Source organism: Phocoena sinus, chromosome 16, assembly GCF_008692025.1.
Source record: "Phocoena sinus isolate mPhoSin1 chromosome 16, mPhoSin1.pri, whole genome shotgun sequence".
In the NCBI taxonomy this organism is placed as follows: Eukaryota; Metazoa; Chordata; class Mammalia; order Artiodactyla; family Phocoenidae; genus Phocoena; species Phocoena sinus.
This window is the reverse complement of record NC_045778.1, coordinates 71589451-71605388: the sequence shown is the minus strand read 5'-3', so window position 1 is coordinate 71605388 and position 15938 is coordinate 71589451. Positions and strand designations below refer to the sequence as shown.

General features: G+C 52.3%; 1 protein-coding gene across 2 annotated transcripts; it reads left to right on the top strand.

The window, feature by feature from the left end:
• Positions 1-8649: 8649 nt before the first annotated feature.
• Positions 8650-14452, top strand: VAX1 (ventral anterior homeobox 1). 2 transcript variants are annotated; one of them, XM_032609189.1, is made up of 4 exons: positions 8650-8890; positions 10048-10235; positions 14207-14241; positions 14380-14452. In XM_032609189.1, exons 1-4 carry the CDS (start codon positions 8650-8652, stop codon positions 14450-14452), a joined length of 537 nt encoding a protein of 178 aa, XP_032465080.1. The 2 variants fall into 2 exon arrangements, with proteins under 2 accessions (XP_032465080.1, XP_032465079.1); XM_032609188.1 differs by lacking the exons at positions 14207-14241; positions 14380-14452 and adding an exon at positions 12092-12658.
• The last annotated feature ends 1486 nt before the right edge of the window (positions 14453-15938 follow it).

Here is a 15938-nt window from a genome sequence, read left to right as displayed (position 1 = left end):
ATGGTGGACAGAGCTTGGCTGACCCAGGAGGCAGCCTTCCTCCTCCTTCCATGTACGTACTTGGGTCTCAGACAAGCCCCTTGCGGGAAGAACTTTAAGGAGAGGGGACCCCAGCCAGCCACAGATACTCAGGCTGCTTGCGGAAAGAGAGCATCCTCGGTGTTTCGACTTGGTCTTCTGTTGGTGTCGTTGTGGCAGTGGCATAACGTTGCCATAAACAGCCTTTGAGAATATCAAATGGCACCGTCACACCTCCATATTTAGTCCCTTACAAAAGCTGTAGTTCTGTGTACTCCTCTTCACGAACATTACACCTTAATTTTATTAGCTTTTTCAGAGAACTCAAACAGATTACAGAGGCTCAATTTTCCCATCCAGAATTCATGCTGGTTTAATTAATGTTTGTAAAGCACTTTGGAAGAGGGAACGTGTTGTAGAAGTACTAAGTAGTGAGTAGTATTAGGAGTTAACACACTTTATTATAACATCTCCTGGTTATAAATGTCATCCCTTCCAGCTCATTGGGTGTGTGTTAGTTCTGACCATTACACAATTCATCACATGGAAAGTGTTCCTGTCTCCTTCTGGGGTCACATTGGGCTCCCAGGCCAGTTACAGCCATCTGTGACCCTGTGACCACAGTTCTCCGCTTTTGCTGTAGCTGAGAGTCTTGGCAAACTCTTAGAACAAATGCCTCTCAAAAACAGCTAACAGTCCTCTCATTTTCTTTTCCTCTTTTCCCAAATATTGAGTGCCCCACCTTGTACCAGGCACTCCCTCCTTTTTGGTCCTCTTTTCTTGTCTGGGCTAATGGTTTTGCTGAGTGACCTTGGACGAGTCCATTCATCTTTCCACTTTCCTTGATCCCTTTGGCTGTGTTGCAGGGATCTAACACAAAACATCTGGGAATAAAACTATGCTCATGCTCGGTTCTGTATTCCTGTGTTAATGATCTCACTTCTGCCATCTTTAAGTAGAGAATGAAGGAAAGTCCATATTGCTTGCATTGCTTTCACACTGATATAATTTTGCATCTCAAACTTACAGTGATTTCTCCCTTATTATAAAGGAATTCAATGTGACACACATGTAGTTTTTCTGAGTTTATTTTATATTAAAATGTTTCTCAAAGCTTTTATGTGCTTCCCTGCCCTCTTAAACAAAAACACAATTTAATCTTTTGAGAGTCATTTCCCTGAATATCCACTGTCACATTGCATTCTACTGCTTTCATGCCCTCAAGAGCACTTGAGGTTGTAGTTACTTGTGTCCAAGCAAAGTCACCCCAGATTGCGATATTTCAAGTTACTTGGTCTGTTTTCTCTCTCTCTCTCCAAGCAGTACTTTCCCCTCCCATTTGATGTCTCTAATCTTCTGTAGGCTAGGAAATGGGAGAGTTAGGTTTGTTAGAATTAGTCCTAAAATAAGAGTAAATAGGCTTTGAATGAGGGACTGAGAAGGTCTCCTATAAGCCAAGAACCCAGGTTGTAATTTACACTCTTTGATACACACATTTTAACTACTTGATGGCCTTGTCTTCATCCTTTTCCGGTTGTGGCTTTCTTCTAGATGGGATGAGGTTTATAAGATAAGTGACTTCTGGGCAAGCATTCTTGCACAATGAAATAAAAACACTTTAAAGTTCTGATACAGGGAGTTCTTAGAGATTTGCATGGAGGAGGTGTCAGTAACTGCTTGTTGAATAAATGGCTCCAGCAGTTTTTCAGGCAGTTAGAAATTTTAGAAAATGATGGGTTTAAAGATGCTTTGAAATACAAATGTACTCCTGTTAGAAAGATACAAAGTTATAAGCCAAGTTTCCTGGAAAACCTCAAAGTTCTCTGTGATCCAGAAAATGTAATAAAATCAGCCTTTCTTTTCCTTTTCCCAGAATGCTTCACCTGGAGAATGTCACAGCCAACAAGCACCTGTTGTCATTTTCCATTTACCACCCTAAGTGCAAATGGACCTCTGATTTCCTGAAGGTGAGAGCAGAACATGTTCATTTGCATCTTTATTTTTTAATAAAAAGAGAAAGTAATTTAGGGCTTTGTACCCTGAGGTACATCCCAGTGAGGTAGCCCCATTCAATTTACAAGAAGTGATGATGAACTTGGCAAAGACCACGTTGGTTCCATTTCTAGCTGTAACAATTTTATTCTGTTTGGTATTAAGAATGACATGCTAAAAAAAAAAAGAATGACATGCTATGTTTTTTATTAGTCCAGCCTACACTGTGTAATGTCTGAAATAGAGAAATTACAAAAATAAACTTACAAATTATTCTTTAGAATTTGGTTATTCCTTAGGAGGCATGATATAGTTCATTGGTCAAGATCATGAATTTGGGTTTAGGATGGTCCTGGGTTTGAATCCAGGCTGTGGATTCCTAGCTGTGACACCAAGGACTAGTTCCTTAACCTCTCTGAGCCTCAGTTTCTCATCCAAAATATGGGTGTTTCAGTTACCTATTGCTGCATAACAAACCCACCCAAAGCATAGTAGTTTAAAACAACAGCAACCATATATTTTTTCAAGATTCTGCTACTTGGACAGGGCTCTGCATGGATGGTTCATCCCTGCCTCACATGAAACTGTTGGGATCCCTAATAAGGTTACATTCAGCTGGAAGTTCACCTGGGCTGCAGCATCCAAGATGGCCTCACACATGTGACTGGAAGGTGGTGCTATCAGCTGGGGTAACTCAATTTTCCATATGGCCTCTCTTCCTCAAGTAGTCTAGATTGGCTTCTTTATTGCACGACAGCTGGGTTCCAAGAGAGCCAGAACATAATCTGTTCGGGCTGTTTATGATCTAGCCCCAGAACTGGCACAGTGTCACTTTTACCTCATTTGATTGATCAAAGCATGTCACGGGCCACATTTACTGAAGGGGAAATAGACTCTATCCCTTGATGGGAGGAATGGCAAAGAGTTTATGACCATTTTTAATCCAACACAATGGGTATACGCAATTGTCCTTTTCTCAAAGGGTTGTTATGAGAATTAAATGAGATTATAGCAGTCAGTAAGTCCTTACTAAATACTCGTTTTCATTACTGTTTTATAGTATTGAATCAGTATGAAGCCAATTATCTTTGCCATTTACTATCTGGACCTTTCAGTTACTCTGTCTGGCTCTTGGTTCTTTTTGCTATCTCTGGTTCTATCTAACAAGTGCTAGGCCCATGGGGAATGTGCGAGTAAAAATAGTAATAGTAAATATTTATGCTCAGTGTTGGCTATGGGGCAAGCAATATTCTAAGCACTTTGCTTATGTTACAAACAACCTGGTAAGTAGTAGGGCTACCCTTATTGTGCAGATAGGCTACTGAGTCACAGAGTAGCAAAGTAACCAGCCTAAAGCCACACACCTAGTAAGTAGTACAGTTGAGACAGGAACATAGGAATCAGACAGCCTGGCTGACCCCAGAGCCCTGTTTGTTTATTATACCACTCTAAGGCCCCTTCCAACTCAAAAATTGTATGCTGCTTCTACCTACAAAATATATAAAGTAGTTGAAAGAACCTAGTTTCTTGTTACAAAATACAAAATTGAGAAATGGAGTCCAGTGGGATTATTTGCTGGCAATGTGGTCAGAATAATTCAGAATTTAGCTCTCTGCCCTTTGGCTAATACTCTATCTTTAGCTAAAATGGGAAATAAATATCTGGATGTAAGGCTGTATTTTTCACTTTGGATATTCAGCACCAGTTCTTAAGTCAGTTGCTTCTCCAGTGCCCTGACTACTTTCTGTGAAATGGGGATAATGACAATTAGATGATATTGAATTCATCACCACATGCAACTTTGATTGGGATGAAAGTCTCTGTATAAATACTAGGTGTTCTTGTTTTTAATTAGTCATTATTATCAGGTACTCTGATTCATTGTTACAGAAACTTAATTTCTGGTTGTATTATCTCCTCTGGTGCAGTTCTTTTAAAATGATGTCTTGGACATTAAGTTATGCTGTTCCCAAGCCACTCATAATCTAAGGGGATCTCAGATTTTTCTGCCAGCTTGTTTTCCCCTCCTACGTCTTTCTGAAATAAAAAATGAAGACGGAAAAAGGAAGCAATGTGTAGTACCTCTGATCCTACTTTCTGCTGCAGTGACAAGGTGGAGGCATGAAATATGAAAAACACCCCCAAGGCTCAGATTATGATTTAGTTAATTTATATGGCATTGTTTCATCAGTTCCAGAGAGAACATTCATTTTGTTCAGGTTCTGGGAAAACTGGGTGGTGGTGGGAGTGCAGTTTTAAGTCAGGAGACCAGGATTGTAGCACAGATGCCCCCACTAACTAGTTGTCTAATCCTTAACAAGTGACTTGGTCTTTCCAGGCTCATTTTCCTCATCTGTCAAGTCAGATGAAGGTTATGGAATAGATGATCTCTAAAAATTCTTCCATCTCTACAGTTCTATTCTGGGTCTGTATGCACCTGCAGACATCGATGTGGGATCGGGAAGGGTACCAGGGAGGGAGGCACATTTAGTCAAGAGCATAAAACACTTTTACCTGGAGCAGCCCTGTGTCCTCATGTGTTGTGTAGACAGGCTTGTCTCAGATTATCCAAATAAATGACTGGATTCTCTCCTTTCATTGCCAATGGACACACAGCTTTAGTTTTTTCTGGGAGCAGCAGCTGCTTTTCTGAAATTTCCATCCCAGGGCTTCCGTCTCCACTCTGTCCTCTCAGAAACCTGTCATGGTTTTTCTGGATGGATGCCCATAGAATTTTAATCCAGTCACAAAAAAGTACTATGCATAACATAAAGCAAAACCAGCTTATGGGTTGTCTGTTTCTTTACTGAATTTGTTTACTTCAAGGGCTTGGAACATAGAAGGGCATCGTTCAACAGCACCATTTCTGCTGCCAGCCCAGAGCCATGGCCAGGACCAATGAGTTCCTTTAGTTAAGGATTTGTCCTTGAAGATGTGGAGAGAAGGCCTATATGATTTAGTGGCCACCCTGGGTCCTGCCCCAGGTCCTGACACTTCCTGACTCTTGGTAACTGGCTGCTTAATTAAACTGGTTGTTTCTCCATAATGCCCCATTTTTTCCCCTTCCCCAATAAGTATTTGCATTTCCAGTAAGGGGTGGAGGGGGGAACTCCCTGTCCTCAGGAAACTTAGCAACTTAAGCTCTCCTAATTTAAGCTAACTTTAAAAGGTATAGTTCTCCAACTTTAACTTGTGGAAAATTCCCCTGGGGAGGCAGCCAGAAACGCACGTTCCAGGACCTTGCTCATAGATGTTCATTCAGTAGGTTTGGAGCCAATAAAACTGCATTTTATTCAGTCCAGGGCAGCTTGATGTAGAAGGATGATAGACTACTAAGAAAGGCTCATGGCTAGAAATAAACAGCATTAACAGAAACAAGAATTTCATGTTTGCATTTGTATTTCTTGCTGTCTGGATAAAATTCATGTAAGTTGATGCCTAATACTCAGGATTCCTGGCATTAACATTAAGGTCCTTGCTCTGTATCTCTTTGACACACATCACCAACACTGGCAGATTCTGAAAACTTAAAACAGGCATATTAGTGCCTCCCTGGCCGAGAGGTTAGAGAATGAGTTTATGCACCTGGTAACTGACTGCTCAGTAAATAGTTGCCACTTATAACAAAACATGCCACTATTATCCCCTACAAGACGGGGGAGGGCAAGAGTGTCCGAGGCCCAGCTTCAAATCGGTATCTGGGATCTGGCCACAGTTGGGCGTATCCTCTGGTGCGGGGGAAACGTGGCCATGGATCTCCCGGGCCGCCACCCCGGGACAGCCACCAGGGCGTCCTTACTACAGGCAGGAGTTCGTTGCTTGGCTGGTTCACCCTCCTAGACCTAAAATAAGAGGCGGTGGGTTGGGCGTTTTTATTTTTAAAGACTTCCCTCTGGGCCTTTGACCCGGCACCGCAGGTATAAGCATGGATTTTGCGGGCTGTGAAGCTGGGTGCGGCCGGGGAGTATCCCTGCGATCTTGGACTCTCCGCGGCCGGGAGGTCTCCGGAGGGAATAAAGAGGCCCCCAATCCTCCTGGGGACCCGGAGCGGTTGGAGTGGGACCCCTGGCCAGAGCCAGCTGTCGGAGAGTTCGAGGCCCCACCCTCCAGGTGGCGGGGAAGGGTCGGTGATCAGGGATTTGGGGCCTCACATCTCCCCGCCCGCGGAGGCCCCAGTAACTGACTCCGGTTGAGCGCTGCAGGTAAACAAGGGCCCCATCCACCAACCAAATCCTCAACAGGAGGACCCCGAATCCCAGGGACCAGCACTGGCAACGCGGTAGCAGGAGACCCCGCGGCGGCGCCCCGCGTTGGCTCGGCCAGCGAGGGAGTGAAGCCCTCGGGGCCTCGGAGCGCCAACCTGGGCGTTTGAGCTTTGCGGCAAGTCACTGGAGAGTTGGCTGGATTTTGTCCCAAGCCCACGCCACATCTTCAGGACAGGACGGCCGCAAGGACCCCTCCCCCCCTCCACTCCCACCCGTCCCTACCGGACGGCCCCGGGAGAGCCGGGACTCAAAGGCACTTTCCACCCCGAGGCCCAGTTGGCGTGGGATTTGGAGGGCCGCCGCCCGTGCGGAGGAGGACTGACGGACCACCGGTCCGCTGGGGACCCGGGAAGCCCGCCGCCCTGCGGAGAGTAGCTCGGGACAATCGCGTGCTCACTCACACACACACACACACACACACACACACACACGTACACACACGCCCCCAACCAATGAAATAAAGTAAAAGCCCAAGGTCTGCCTCCGTGGACAGAGACGCCCCCCGGAACCGGACCGAGCGTGGGTTCTCCCTGGGGGCCAGAGGGGCTGGGGGAGGAAGGGGGAGGGGGAGAGAGCAAAGGAGCCGGCTGAGGGCCCCTCATCATCTCCGCCCCCGATGCTTGCTGGAGTCCGGCTGGGGGACGGCGGCGGCAGCGGGAGGGAGCGGCGGGCAGAGCCCCTCCGATCCCACCGCACGCCCTCTTACCCCTTTCCCTCCCCTCCCCCCCTCCCCTCCCCCCTCCCCTCCCCCTCTCCCACCGGCTCGCCGCGACCCCCACTCCAGCCCCCTCCCCTTCCCCTTCCCCGCCCGCCTCCGCCCCCATTCTTGGAATTGTGTGGAAAAATTCTCAGCCAAACCTCCCACCTCTCCTCTTCCCCCACCCCCGCCCCACTCCCCACGCCCTTTAAAAAGCCCCCTTTCCTCCCCGGCCCCTGCACTCTTTGTGAATGAGGGCAGGGAACACGGCCCTTCCCCCGCCCAGGAGCCACGCCAGACCGCCGCACTCAGAGGACTGTTTGTTAATAGTCCAATTAGATAATTGCCATCTTTCACTCCTTTTGCTCCGCATTTCCCATAAAGGAATGAATGGGGAGAGCGGCGTGGAGAGGGCTTCTGCCCCGGCAAGGTGACGAGAAGGGCTGGTGCATGCTCCTTGCACAAGGCCATGCGCTTGAATTGAATCATTGTGGCCTAATCAATGCTCTTATTGGATTACTGGCTGTTGCTTTTCTCAAAGATATTGTAGCAGAGACAATGAAATAGCTAGGGGAAAACTTTTTTTTTTTAAGCAGATCTCACAGTTCAGATTTTCTCCGCTCTCTCTCCCTCTCCCCCTCTCTCTCCTGCTGGACTCTCTGAGTACAAAGCTGCCCTTTGAATGGGCTGCCTCAGGGCTGCTGGAGGTGCAGGCATGAAAAAATCCAACTGGAACTAAATGAAGAGAGGTGGCAGTTTAAGATGGCTGTCAGCGTCGAGGTGTGTTAAGGAGTTGTTTGGGACGAAAGCTTGGCTTTTTAGAAGGTGGGGGAAGTACTTTGGGGGAAAACTTTTTCTCCACCCCCCCTTTTTTCCCCTCCTAGAGGCGACTGCTTTCTTCTGCCGCAGGGTGTGTAAGGGTTTTTGTTTTTTTTCTTCCCCCCCCATCCTCATTCAGCTCTATCTGTCGAGTGTGGAGAAAACCCCTCTAGCCAGTGTGTGAGCAGGAGGGTCAAAGGCAAAGGGAAAGTTAATAATGCCTGCTAACGGTACTAACAATTCAGGATGAATCTTGTCAAACGTTTTTCTGGAAGTGTGGGTCTTTGATTGTGTGTTTCCTGAAAGCAAGACCAATCATTTCCGTTTATTCACTGGCTAAACCCCTACTTGATTGGGGACAAGGACAGAAACCATCCATTACGGTCTGATATATTATCCAAACAATTTAGTGTATTCATGAGGTAGGCGAAACGTGGAGGCTGCGAAATTACCCGTAATCAATTGCAACAGCGAGTGTGCGTCCTCCCGGGTGTCGGACAACTGCTACTCGCAGTCTCAGTAATAGGCGGGAGCCGCAGCAATTCGGAGTTGCGCTGCTCGCTACCTGATCGCCAGGCTGGGGACAGTGGACGTGCTCAGAGGACGCGGGCGCTGACGACCTCCACCGGGATCCTCGACCAGACCCGCCGCCTCTCCGCGAGCGCGCCACTCGGCGGTCGCCGCTGACCTGCCCGCGGCCGCCGCAGCCGCCCCGCGGGGACATTCATTCTTGCCGCTTGCCTCTCTCCGGACCGAGCGTAGGGGCTGCATTGTAGCGGTTTTGTCTCCCGTCTGCTTTTTTTTCTCCTCCCCCCACCCCCCTTTTTTTCTTTTTTTTTTGTTTCTCTTGCCTCTCCTATGTTCGGGAAACGAGACAAAATGGACGTTCGGTGCCACTCGGACGCAGAGGCTGCCCGGGTCTCGAAGAACGCGCACAAGGAGAGCCGGGAGAGCAAGGGCGCGGAGGGGAACCTCCCTGCCGCCTTCCTCAAGGAACCGCAGGGCGCCTTCTCTGCGTCGGGCGCCGCGGAAGATTGTAACAAAAGTAAATCCAATTCAACAGCGGATCCGGATTACTGCCGCCGGATCCTGGTCCGAGGTAAGAGGGGCAGGGCTGCGGGGGGCGTTCTTTAGGGGCGACTCAGGGGCTCGAGCTGCGCGCCGCCACTGACCCCGGCAGGCCGGGTGGGTCTGCCTCCTGGGACTTAGGAGAAAGTTGCTGGCCCTCCCCGTCCCGGGTGCGGCCAGCCGTTGGGGATTCCCACCTGGGACGCGCGCTCTCCAGGAGCTTCGATCCCTTCAAGCCTCGAGAGGCCCCGCCGGTTTGGCTGCTTGGGTAGCCGAGGGACCGTGCGAGAGGGCCCAGGATCCAGGCTGCGGCCTCCGACCCGGGAAAGAAGCCGGAAACTCTGGAGGACCTGTTAGCATCCTGCGGACCGGAGGACCTGCGGGGAGCCCGCTCGCGGGCTCCCGCACCTTGGCGAGTTGAGCGCGTCCGAGGGGGCCGCGGGCGCTGGAGAACAGTCGCGGACCGCCGGCTACGGCCAGGCCAGTTGGCGCGCTGGGCCAAGGGGCCCGGCGCCGCGCTCGGGCCTGGCCGCCGCCGCTAGGAGAAGCAGCCAGGCTGGGTTGCCAGGCCGCGGATGTCGCTTTAGTGCTGGCCTCGACCCCGCTCTGCTGCGCGGCGTGCGGTCGGTTCCGGCGGTGGCGGTGGTGAGGCCCGGCCCCGGCCCGGCGCCGCCCCCGCCAACTGATCGCCAGGCCCTGCCAGCTCCGACTCGGTCCCTCCTCCTTCCGCCGCCCTGGTTCGGGAGGGAAGGAGACCCCGGGATGGGGGTGGGAACCGCCGGAGTGCGGTCTGGTCAACATGCTCCAGAGCTGGGGCCGGCAGGATCTGAGCTGGTCAGTGCGGGCACCCTCAAGCTACAGGGGACCCAGTCCACGCAGCCGAGGCCCCCAGACCAAAAGGAACGTCAGCCGATTTGGAATTGATTTTTTCTTTCTCCCTTGTTCGGAGGGCTCTACAAAGGCCAAGTCCGATTCCCCTTCCCATCAGCTGGGTGGAGTTAGTCCCCCCACCACCCCCCAAGCACATACAGCGTCCTTGCTCCCCGGCTGTGGCTGCAGGCCCACCAGCCCGACTTCCCACCTCCGGACTGCTGGCTGCTGGTGACTGTGTCCCAGAAGCCAGCTCGGGCCAGGGGAGGTGGAGGAAGGCAGGAGGGTTCTTGTGCCTGATTATCTCCCCTTCCCCAGATGCCAAGGGGTCCATCCGAGAGATCATCCTGCCCAAGGGCCTGGACCTGGATCGGCCCAAGAGGACGCGCACTTCCTTCACCGCGGAGCAGCTCTACCGGCTGGAGATGGAGTTCCAGCGCTGCCAGTACGTGGTGGGCCGGGAGAGAACCGAGCTCGCTCGGCAGCTCAACCTCTCAGAGACCCAGGTACTCAGCGGCCGGGCTGCACACAGCTCAGCATCAGCCTCCTTCCCCTTCACCCCAGCCAGCTCTTCCTCACCACCTAGCTTGACTCTGGATAGAGCTTCCCAGGTGAGGCAGAGAAGATAAGGAGGATGGGGAAGAAAGGGCGAAGGCTTTCTCCCTTTCCTAAGCCATCCCTTTCCCCCTCCACCCCAAATCTTCCTGGCCTCTAGCCCAGGAGGCCCCAAATCCTATCCTTTTGGATTTCTTTTTGGACCCCAGTCTTGAGAATTCCCTGCTTGTCTCTGCTCTTGGAGGAACCAATGTTTGCCCCTGTTTTGGTCACAACGTTTTGGCCAGATTTCCAGGCACACCCCCTCTGGAGACCCTAGCCTTACACAGCACCCAGGCCCATTCAGCAAGAATGGGGCTAGGGCCAAAGCCCCCTGTTCCAGAGCGTGGGTGACAACTAGGGATCAAAAAGTTGCATATTCCAGAGATCTGCCTTTGCAGACCAGGCTGCCCCAATGCTTAAGGCTTTCCCTGGTCTTGAGCTGGACTCAGCCCCATTCCCAGCCCTGAGCACCCACTGTGGGCACCTAGGAGACCCTGTCTTAAGTGCCAGTGATGTGTGAGGTATGGGATGGGAAGCAGATCTGGGGCCTTGGGAGCCAGCACTGACAATTGTGCTTGAGGTCTTTTCCTTTACATGAAATCCATATGATGCTACCGGGGCTGACCGCGTGAACTCTGGGCCCAGGAGCACTTTATGGCCTGAGAACTTTGTGTTGTAGGGATCATTTAGGGCCTCCCCAGGGCATGGTACCAGCTTGGCCTACGGAAGGAAGGCATATTTCTTTCTGAGGACCAGTCCCTTGACCTGTGCTCAGCCCTGAAGTGGGTGGGGAGCATTTTAGGTATGGGATCTGGGCAGAAAGCTGAGAACCAAGGACAGAACATACTGGATGTTCGAATTTGAGTTGGCATGGTAGCTTTTTCCCTATTCTCTCTGCCACCATCCCTCTTAGTTTACAAAATCTAGACAGAATAACCTTTCCCTAGAGCTGCCAAACTCCATTCTGGGCCACCAGCTAGGCCTGAAGAGGGGCAAAGGGAGAATAGGAAGTAAGAGGGGAGGTTGATGGAGAGAATTTAGCCCACTCCAGCCTACTGACTTCCTCCCATGACTCCAAAGTTCATGATGGAGAGCAGCTGAGTTATAAATTAAGGGTATCACTCAGACCTTTCGATCCACCTGGTGGTGAGGAAGCTTGGCCTATAAAGTTCATCCTGCACCAATTATTCAGTCTATAGCCTGCTTGCTGCTAGTAGATAGTCAATCTGACCCTAACAGGCAGGAAGTAGCCTCTCGTAGCCTTCAACAGGAGTAGTGCTCTGGGGCTAAATTCGAGCTAGTTGGGCCACTCTCCTCCCCATTCACCCTCACTTCCCACTTCCCGAACTGCATCCTTTAGGCCTTACACCTTCTCCTGGAAAAGCGGGCTTTTATGCAGCACTGATCCATAGTCCCGCTGCAGGCAGTGCGGCAGCCCAGTGAAATAACTTCTGGTCTTCCTTCCAGTTAGGGTCGTGGACATTTTTATTTCTTTGTTATTTGTAACCCAGGCTGGCCTAGGCCTGCTTCCATGACCCGGAAGCCCTGCGTATGGGAGCTGTGTCCCCCTCTTGGCGGCCCTGACTTCCCGCCCCGCCCACCCGCCCCGCAGCTCCCGGCCCGACTTCGGGCTGGGACTGGGACTGGGGCTTTGGCTGGAGTTGGGGGAGGGCCCCCTGGAGCCCTCGCGCTCCGGGAGCCCGCTCCCCTTGACGCCCGTCTCCCTCTGTCCCTCTCTCCCACCCTCCCTGCGCCCGGCGCGCAGGTGAAGGTCTGGTTCCAGAACCGGCGCACGAAGCAGAAGAAGGACCAAGGCAAGGACTCGGAGCTGCGCTCGGTGGTGTCGGAGACGGCGGCCACGTGCAGCGTGCTGCGGCTGCTGGAGCAGGGCCGCCTGCTGTCGCCGCCCGGCCTGCCTGCGCTGCTGCCGCCATGCGCCACAGGCGCACTCGGCTCGGCGCTACGCGGTCCCAACCTGCCGGCCCTGGGCGCGGGCTCTGCCGCGGGCTCGGCAGCCGCCGCCGCCCCGGGTCCCGCAGGCGCCGCGTCCCCGCACCCGCCGGCCGTGGGAGGCGCTCCGGGCACCGGGCCCACCGGGCCAGGGGGACTGCACGCGGGCGCACCGGCCGCCGGCCACGGCCTCTTCAGCCTGCCCGTGCCCTCGCTGCTCGGATCCGTCGCCAGCCGCCTTTCCTCCGCCCCGTTGACAATGGCCGGTTCGCTGGCCGGGAATTTGCAAGAACTCTCCGCCCGATACCTGAGCTCCTCGGCCTTCGAGCCTTACTCCCGGACCAACAATAAAGAAGGGGCCGAGAAAAAAGCGCTGGACTGATCTTAAGTGTTTTCTTGTATTTATATTTATAGTATCTATCGTGGTGATATTTATGGATTCACGCGCATTAGGCACCCGGGGCCCCTGCGCTGGGCTCCCGGCTCCCAAGAGGCCTCTGACAGCTCTCCTTCCCCACCAGGCTCTGCTACCAATATTACCCCATTTGGGCTATTTTTTCCCCCTACCGTTCCTCTGTGTCCTCCCACACCCACCCTTCGCCCCCAACTTCCTTCTGAATCCAGGAGAATCCAAAGAATTGAGGGGAAAGCCCGAGTTAGCCAACCTGATGCCCCAACCAGTGCCTGGCCCTGGAGGGTAAAGTCTGGTTCTAAGTCCGGAGCACAGGACATCTGCTCTAGATCGAGCCACTGCTGCCGTTGATTATTCTTATGGATATCTGAAAAAGGAAGCTGCGAGCAGACCCCAGCTGAAAAGGCTGACAGATTTCATTAGACCAAAAAGGAGGACGCTCCTTCCTGTCGCCAGAGAAGCCCCTGGGCCCCACTTTGCGGACTTCTCGAGAGAGCCGGTGCACACGCAGCTTCCTGGCTGGACAAATCCTGCCGAATTTTCTCCCCTTTAAAGAAACTCCAATCACAACCACCCCCGACCCCAGGAGACAATAAACCAAACATCGTGATGGGCAGCGGCGGTAATAAATTTGGTCTCATCAGCAATAAAAGGAGAGTAAGAACTACTACAAAACCAAATGGAGTGGAACCAGTTTTTAAATACTCATAACGATGGAGTTTAGAAGGCGTAAGAAAATGCAGGATACAAAATGCGTCCCAGGGCAATACAAAATTAAAGTTCTGGGTGTAATGACTTAAAACAGGAATTTAAAAGGGAAAAGCAAAATAAAAGCCTATGCTGCTAAATGAAAGAAAATTCAGAATCTTTTCCGAGGCTGCGCCGGGAGGTGGCTGACAGCTTCACGCTCCTCCAGGAGAGAGAGCTGTGCAGCTGGCGGCAGCTCCGGGACGCTGGCGCTTCTCCCCACCGTCTCCCTTGTTCCCGGACCCGTGGCTCCGGGCAGAGTTGCTAGGTTTGGAAACAGATCAGTGCCCATTGCCTCCTCTCGCCCTCTCCCCGGATTCACAAGACCCTCCCAGCACACAGGAAACGTCCCGATTTCAGAGTTCTTTGCGGACGGGAGGCAGGGACGCAGCCGGGGACATCAGGGCGGCCCGGCCTCTTCTGTCGGTAGTCTCCATATCCCGATCAGTTCCCTGCGTGGATATGAAAGGCATCCCTCTCCACCGCCTCCCCTAAAACACCCCCAGGGTTTCGACGGTCCCAAGTCAGAAACCCGGACCGCGACGCTGTCGCGGCCTCACGCCCTAACCGCACAGCCACGGCCACCCGCATTTTAACCAAAACCACAGACCCAGACGGCGAGGTGCCGCAGTGTCTAGAATGTATTCCTCCATCCGAAGCGAGCGCAGAGCATTTTAAAAATAGTAATTTTATTGTAAATTATTTACGTCGGAAGCTTTTTTTCCTTTTTTCTTTTCTTTTCTGTCTCTGTCTCTCTTTTTTTTTCCTTAGGCAAATAGTGAAGAAAATAATGAACGATTCAAACGCGGGTAGGTGTCACTGAATCCTGGCTACTAACTTTGTTCTGAATGTTTTGGATATTTGGATGTTTTGTATTTATGTGGTGAGAGTGAAATATATATATCTATGATGATAAATGAGGTGTATTTTTGTCTTGTATTTGAAGGATTAAAAAAACAGAAAAAAAAGAAGAAAGAAGAGCCAGCAAGTGATGAGTCTCCGAGTGGGGACTCCTGAGGCAGAGGGTGGCAGCCCCGGCAGTGCCGGGCCCTGCCACTGGTACCGAGAGCGCTTGGGATGAGGTTTGGGGAGGGTTTCGGTCCGGGAGACAGAGGCGCCTGCTGACGATGTTTGTTCTGCTTCCTTTCACTCTCTGGCTCTCTGTCCCAGCGGTGTCGGACCATCAGGCCCTCCCTCCTAGATCTCCCACTTGGTGTTTCTTGGTTTATTTAGGAATTTGTCTCCGGAAACCCTAGAGCTCCTGCCTAATAACGCCCCCAGCTTCTAGAGTTTTCCAGCCGCAATCTCCACGCCGGCAGTATTTTGGATTTGTGCAATCACAGGGCCCAGAACAGGGAAGCTTTTCCTTTCTTCTGACTTACAATAAGTCTCTTCGCCGTCAAAGAGAAACTTTGAAGGAGCAAGAGAATAAAATAGTTATTAACTCCTGCAGAGACCTCTCCCCCCACCCCACCCCACCCCAGTACATACAACATACACAGTGGTGACGGATGTAGATTTTGCAAACAGAAATCTGGGGAAGCTAGGAGGGCTGGGGACGGTACTCCAGGGCGCGCTCTTCTAAAGCTGAGCGGCGGGCGCGGCAGCTCCAGTCCCCTCTTCGTGGCGCCTGAACCCCTGGGGGGCATGGGGGCTCACAGTTCTCTTGGGGACACCCGCACAGGCCAGGCCCCTCGGCCCCCCACGCGTGCACTGGGCCTAAACCGCGAGCTTGAGGCGTCCGAAATGAGGCGGCGGTACGGTGTGGGCAGCGGAGTTTCTGAGCTGAGTGTGCGATGGGCCCTACCGAGTTTAGGACCCTTGCCGTCGGCTCAGAGTTCTGAGAGATCAGAGCAGCCGCAAAGCCCAGACAGTTCACTTTTGTTTCTCAAAGTCGCGACACACCCCTCCCCCCCCGCCGCCACTTTCCCTCCTCTACCCGTTCCGTCTACCCTTTGCGTTCCCTCTGAGGACCCCTCTCCTCTGGTGGGGTCCCAGTCTCCACCCCCTTGTTCCTCCCCTTTTCCATCCTTCTCCACAGTCGGGCTCTCTCCCTTCTTCCTTTTTCTCCACCTGGAGACTTCCGGTGTCTCTCTCTTTCTCCCCGCTTTTGGATTCCTCTGTCTGCCCGGGTGGCCCCAAGGCCGATGCGTGGGTGGCTCTTGCTGCAGATTCATGGCTGGTGGCTGAGGCCAGCAAGGGGAGAGGAGGGAGTGAGAAGGTGGCATCATTTTATAGAACAAAGGAAAGCACAAAATCGCAGCTTCAGGGTCCCCAGGAAGCTCAGCCCCCTCCCCCAGGAGCCTCAGCCTGGGGAGTCAGCAAGCAGGTCCCTCAGCAGTCCCCCACCCCACCCCCGCCTTTCTCCTTTTTGCTTTCTTATCCCTAAAAGGAGAGAGAACAAGTTAACCCATCTCCTCTCTGCTCTCACCTCCCTTCCCCTCCCTGGCTTTGGGAGAGCTGCTGAGCTTTTCACCTGCCACTCGGAGTGGAGTTCTTCTTC

Coding starts and splice junctions, on each gene's coding strand:
- VAX1 (XM_032609188.1), top strand. CDS start 8,650: ATGTTCGGGAAACGAGACAAAATGGACGTTCGGTGCCACTCGGACGCA. Junction 8,891..10,047: donor CCGCCGGATCCTGGTCCGAG/GTAAGAGGGGCA, acceptor CCCCTTCCCCAG/ATGCCAAGGGGTCCATCCGA. Junction 10,236..12,091: donor TCAACCTCTCAGAGACCCAG/GTACTCAGCGGC, acceptor CCCGGCGCGCAG/GTGAAGGTCTGGTTCCAGAA.